The sequence below is a fragment of the Centrocercus urophasianus genome, unplaced genomic scaffold (genome assembly GCF_019232065.1).
Source record: "Centrocercus urophasianus isolate 14NV4802_14NV808 unplaced genomic scaffold, USGS_Curo_1.0 seq_31, whole genome shotgun sequence".
Lineage (NCBI taxonomy): Eukaryota > Metazoa > Chordata > Aves > Galliformes > Phasianidae > Centrocercus > Centrocercus urophasianus.
Genome location: NW_024884878.1, coordinates 7,787,040 through 7,793,114, shown reverse-complemented (window position 1 = coordinate 7,793,114; position 6,075 = coordinate 7,787,040). Strand labels below are relative to the sequence as shown.

The 6,075-nt window shown below is 43.6% G+C and overlaps 1 protein-coding gene across 2 annotated transcripts in view; it reads left to right on the top strand.

Annotated features, from left to right (window-relative positions):
* The first annotated feature begins 2,243 nt into the window (after positions 1-2,243).
* The window catches only part of DMXL1 (Dmx like 1), a 72,257-nt gene continuing 68,425 nt past the window's right edge, over positions 2,244-6,075 (top strand). For both annotated transcript variants that reach the window (XM_042829401.1, XM_042829402.1), the window contains exon 1: positions 2,244-2,338. In XM_042829401.1, coding sequence (XP_042685335.1) covers positions 2,252-2,338 — 87 coding nt within the window. In that variant the 5' untranslated portion in view covers positions 2,244-2,251. The remainder of the gene's footprint in view (positions 2,339-6,075) is intronic.

Genomic DNA, 6,075 nt, shown 5'->3' with positions numbered 1-6,075 from the left:
ACTTGTTTCTAGGCAAGCTGGGAAGAGCAAACTGAGCTTTAAAGGCTCCTGTAAAGGATGCAAAACATAGCCAAATTTCCACTCGCTGAATTACTGGTGATCACAGCCTATTTTATAAATAAACAAAGAGCAGGCAGATAATATATTATCCAGCAGCGTCTATGTGATATTCTTCAAAAGCAGCTTTAATCTCAGTTTGTGAAAGGAATGCAAAGTCTGAATACGATCAGAAATTTTAAAAGCTAGTAATTGTCAACTGTTAATTTGCAAGCCCAAAGGATCTAATAATGGATTTCACCTTGGAAACAACTACTGAAGATGCTTTAAGCTTATAAAATGGAAACCAAAAGCCAAATAAAGGATGAATAAATCATTCTCATTTATACCTCCTATGAAAGGATACCAGTCAGTGTGCATCTTCTTCACCAAGTAAAGGTTATATCAGAGAGAATGTAGAGCACTGCAAATGTTAAGAGAGGTGACAACATGAACTGTTATAAAATATCTTTCACCAAATGAAAATAGAACAAAAAATAAAAAGCAAATGTCACTATAACCTGAAGGATAGGGGTGTAAATGCAGAGTACTGAGGAAATAAAAAAAGGAAGCTGTTTCCAAAGAAAGGTTTCATGAATTGGTTGGTTGTTTAGGACAACACTACTAAATGCTCATTTTTATGTATTTATACATTTTATGTTTTCCCAAGACGCCATGCAGTGATTTCACTTGTTTACATTTTCTAAAAGCCATGAAAGCCATGAAGAGTGTCAAGCGCATCTCATTATTCCCACTTGGGTACAGAAGGTGAACCTTAGACCTTTGGGATCCCAGCCAGGGATTTTCCTCTTGACCTCACTGAGGTCACAGCCTTGCTTCAGGCATCCACAACCCAGCAATACCTTGCAGAAAGACCAAGGGCAAGAAAGAAAAAGTCAAAGAATATATGAGGTGGAACAGCTGTTCCTTGCCAGACTGCATTGCTTTCCTAAGAAATTATTAAAGCGTCACAAATTCCATCCAAAATAATTATTTCAGAGGAAATAAAAAGAATGCTACCTACCTATACACATGTAGGAAGGAAATAGTATTTCCTAGGACTGTTGACAAACTTTAAACATGCCATTTCAAGTACCTGCTTCTTTCAAAGCTGCCTATGCACTGTTGACATAGGTGAACTAACTCTCTGCTGTTAACAAGGGACTCGTGGATGTTTGTTGTACAGAAAGAACACAAAATATGTATGCCACTGCATTTCTGCAAGTGAAATAAGCTACAAATATGCCTTCTTTTTTCACTGCATTACACTGAGAACAGAGTGAAATTAGATTTACTATACAGAAAGCCAATTGTGCTTCGGAAGAGATATGGAAATACAATTTAAATCTCTCATTTGAACTTCCCTTAGGTCTTATTAGCGAAGTACAAGCAAGACGTACGAAGACAAGTACGAAGGGAGAAGGGCACTGAATCGAGGGAAATGCGCTCAAATCTCCCTTTATTCCCGTGCTGAGAAGTGGAAGATGTGCACTGGCAGCTCCGGGATCAGCAGCAGGGAGCTCCTGTACTCAGGCTGGCTGCTGACAGCAATGAGTGAGAGAAGATGGTGGTGAGTGGGAAATGGTTTCTAGTTTGGGGGAGGAAGATTTAGGCTGGATGTCAAGGGGAAGTTCTTTACAGAGAATGGTGAGGTGCTGGAACAGCTGCCCAGAGAGGCTGTGGATGCCTCGTCCATCCCTGGAGGCGTTCAAGGCCAGATTGGATGGGGCCATGGGCAGCCTGGGCTGGTATGAAATGTGGTTGGTGGCCCTGCATGGGGCAGGGGGTTGGAGCTTCATGATCCTTGAGGTCCCTTCCAACCCTGGCCATTCTGTGATTTTGTGAGCTGGTTGGGCAGATATTTACTGAGACGCATGGAATCATGACCCCGTGGTTGTAATCTCATAAAAGTACGGGAAAATTAACCCCAGAAAACAGCCACTCGGCTGCATGCCACTTCACTCTCCCCACTGGAGGACGATGTGAGCTCAAACCCCGCCCACACAGCTCCACGCCCTCCGCTCCCCGCGGTCTTCGCGCAGGCGCGGGGTCGCGAATGGCGCGCAGGCGGAGCTCTCGCGAGAGGCGAGGCGGTGCCGGGGTGTGGAGGCTCCGCCCCGCGGCATGTGCCACTGCCTCCACCGCCCGTGGGAGGAGAGAGGGGCGGGTGGCGGCGGTGGTGGCCCCCGGCAGCGCCGGGCGCCCGCGTGTCGCGATGAATCTGCACCAGGTGCTGACGGGAGCCGTGAACCCCGGGGACAACTGCTTCTCCGTGGGGAGCTTGCACGATCAGCCCTTCACGGTGAGTCCTCGCCGGGGCCCGACAGCCCGCGCTGCTCGGAAAGCAGCTGCGTCAGGTCGCTGCCGGCGCAGGGCTCGACGCGGCGGGGCCAAGTTGAGGCGGCACGCCGTGGGGCGCCTGGGGGACGTGTCCGCAGCCGGCGGCGGTGCGGGGCCGTGCGCGGGAAGATGGAGGCGGCCCGCGCCGTTACGTAAACGTGGGCCCCGCGATGGCTGAGGAGAGCCCGCAGCTCGGCCTGGCGCCTTCGGGACCGCCCCTGCGGAGCGGTGCGTGGTAATGGTTGAAGCCTTCTGTTAGCGTGGGCTGCTGTGGCCTTGTCGGGTGATGTCCTTGCTTCCCGAAACCCGAAGCTGTCGGTAGAGGACAGTTGGAAGGTTTAAGTAGAAGCCGTTGTCACCTCACCTTCCTGCCGTGGCAAAGTGTCTGATATTCAGGTTATTTTCGGATATCCAAAAATTTGAAAGGCTCACGAGTGGTGGAGAATCACTTAGTTAGACGCTAGAGTTTGTTTTACTTCACCAGGGGTGTGCTGGTAAGATACGGACACGGGAGATTTCCCATTTTGACATGTTTACTTTTTGAGAGAGACAGGTGAAGCTTTCGGTGCCATTGAAGAGCTCTTTGCCTACTCCAGACTAACCTACAGAAAGTGTTAGAATTGCATAAACGAGGTTGAAAGAGTAATAAATCTCTGCAGAGAAAGTGATGGGAGAGTGCAGCTTCCACTGGCTGTTTTTATGGTCTCTTGTGTGCAAGAACTGTTTTGACATAAATATAGAGGCTGTGTTTCCTGCACACATGCTGATCTTGACTTGGTTTTCCCCTTTTACTCAGAAGGTTATTAATGGATTTCTCTTCCTTAGGTTTAAAGCTGCCAGCTGAAATAACTTGGCTGCTTGCTTTTTTGCTTGCTTTTTCAATTGTCACTCATTTTACAGCACCATATTAAATTCACTAGATTTTTCAGAAAGATAAACAAGTGAAAGAAAGGTTTTTCTTCCCAGTTTTTCTTTCCCGCCGTGGGCGGGGGAGGGGAAGGGGAACAATAGGCTTAATCTTTAGAACATGAAACAGGAAAATGGAGAGCTCTTTACCTGTATCTGAGATAGAAATAAAACATGAATAAAAAATGAGGAAAGGGAAGCACACCTCTCCCACCTATGCCAATTTATGTTGCGTGTGTGAGGAGTGGAGCTGAATGATTTTTAAGATCCCTTCCAACTGAAGGCTTTCTGTGAGTAGCATTTAGCCCAGGCAAGCAGACTGCGTTATATTTGCATTCAGTCCAGTAGAAGTCATAGATATTCGATGTAATTAGCAGAAGTCAATTTTCTATCTTTTTATTATAAGCTTTTGTTCCTATCCTGCTTTTTATTATTATTATTATTATTTTTACTTTTATTTAATGCTTTTCATTAGCATTGGTCTTTTTTTTGTTCTCAAATTGAGAAATTCAACTTCCTTGAGGTAATAGAATGGCTGTTTGAAACTTCTACTTTCAAACGTGATGGAAGTATTACTCAGCTATCACAGAATAATATACAGTCTTTTTAATTGATCCATCTTGTTGTGAAGCAGGGCATCCCAGGCTTTTGAACTTGATTCTTTTCATGTGTTAGAAACATAAGGACCCTTGAGAGCCACCAGTGGTAAAAGTGGCCCTGTGTTACCTCAGATACAGTAGCTCAATTGGCAACACAGAAGAAACAAGAGGAAAGGTAGGGTGGTAAGCTTCCAGTGTAGGAGTTAAGAGAGACCATTTCCAGAGAACTCCTGTGTTCTGCTAAGTGCCATCCACTGGTCTGCTTCATCTGGGAGCTTTGCATGACGTTAGACCCAGCAGAGCTCTGCACTGTCTTTATTGTCTGCATCATCAATGTGTATGTGCTTGCATGTCCCTTACACCTACATAAATGTATAAATAACTGTGGGTATGCATACGTACTTCTAGAAATAAACCTGTAAATAGTAGCTGAACTAGGCAGTGTGGCAGTACACAGAGTTTAGAGGTGCTGTGCTATATAGGAGATCGAGACTCTTGATCATTTACTCCTGTGATTACATAAAGAATGGAGTTTCACTTACCAGTATTTCTTTGTAAGAGTTGTGTATGTTGGACTTCCACTATAGAAAGAAGTGGGAATGTTTCACATGATTGCTTGCATTTTTATCCTTTAAAGGTACATGCTTTTACTGCTAGTGTCAAAATTCTAGAATCTCAGATCCTGGAATGGCTTGGATTGGAGGGGACCTTAAATTCTTCTAGTTACAACTAGCAGTTTGCCAGCCAGTAGGTCAGATTGCCCAGTGCCCCGTTCAACCTGACCTTGAACACCTGCAGGTGTTCAAGACTGGGGCATCCACAGCTTCTCTGTACAGCCTTGGCTGGCCCTTCACCACCCTCTAAGCAAAGAATTTTCCTTGTCTTATTACTACAGTCCCCAGTAAAGAATGTCTTTCCATATGTAAAATCATATTTCTTTGGGGAAGTTTGATAAGTTAAAGGTGATGTTTGGTGATTACGAAAAAATGAAATAATGGATAGAAATTTTCTGAAAGCTTTCTGTGCCATGCAGAGCAATGTTTATTTTCACAGACCCAAAACATATTTCACTTCCTAATTTCAGGTTCATTTTGCTGTATCACCAGCGAGTGAAGTCCATCTTCCCCCAGCTTAAACTAGTTCTACTTTGGTTGTTTGTTTAACAAAAGAACACAGTGTTTAATAAACATTACAACAATAGGGTAATGTAAACAGTATTTCCTTGTCTCATTGCATTAAGTCATCGTTTTGTAAATATTTCAGGACAGTTTTAAGGTGAAAAGTTTTTTTTGGCACACCAAAATAAGACTTTACATCATATCTCTTTTTAAAGCAAGCAGGCTTTTTTTTTTTTTTCTTTTTTTAACATGTTTTAGAATTTTTCTAGACATTATTTTCTCAGTATGGCAGCATTCTTTCAAATGTAAAATACATCTCTTCCTTTCCCATCCCCCTTTTCCCCCCCCAAACAAACAAGCAAACAAACCCAACAACAGAAAAAAACACCAATCCATCTGCACTAATAGAGATGAGCAAGAGTATGGGAATGAGATGCTTATACTCTGGAGCTACTTGTTGTGCAGAAAACAACATGCAAACTTTTGTGGATAAGGCCTGCTCTAAAAAGTAGGTAAACGTTGAGTAGTTGGCAGAATTCATTTTTGTTGTATGTGAGACTGTTAGGATACGGGATGTACCCACTGACTTCCATTCATTATATGGTGCTGAAATATCTTGTATTTCAGCACAGTTTTCTGTGCTGGAAAAAAAAAGGTAAGTGTAAAACTAGTCCAGAAGTTAGTTTGGTGCTGTTGTTTTCAGTAGGTGTCTTTTTAAGTGTAATACTGCTTACAAACCACCATGTTGGAGTCTTGGCTAAATGTGAGAATGTAAGTGTGTGTGAGAATGATGTCATAGAAGCTGCTTGAAAAAGAACAGCATGGGGATGGCAATGGACAGCTTAGGTAGTCTCCTCTGCTGAAGTATCTTGTTAGCAGGACATATCCTAGGAGTGGGTTGATAGAGAAGGGGAGAAGAGAAAGCTGTTGCAGTTGTACTTCGCAGACAGCTTAGTTACCTATTCCAACATGTTTTTGTGTTGGATGTTACTCTGTCTTCCCTTCTGTATGCTGTGCCTTTCATCCTTGAAATTGTGTTTCTCCTGTGGGTTAACTTCAACTAAACATCAAAAGTG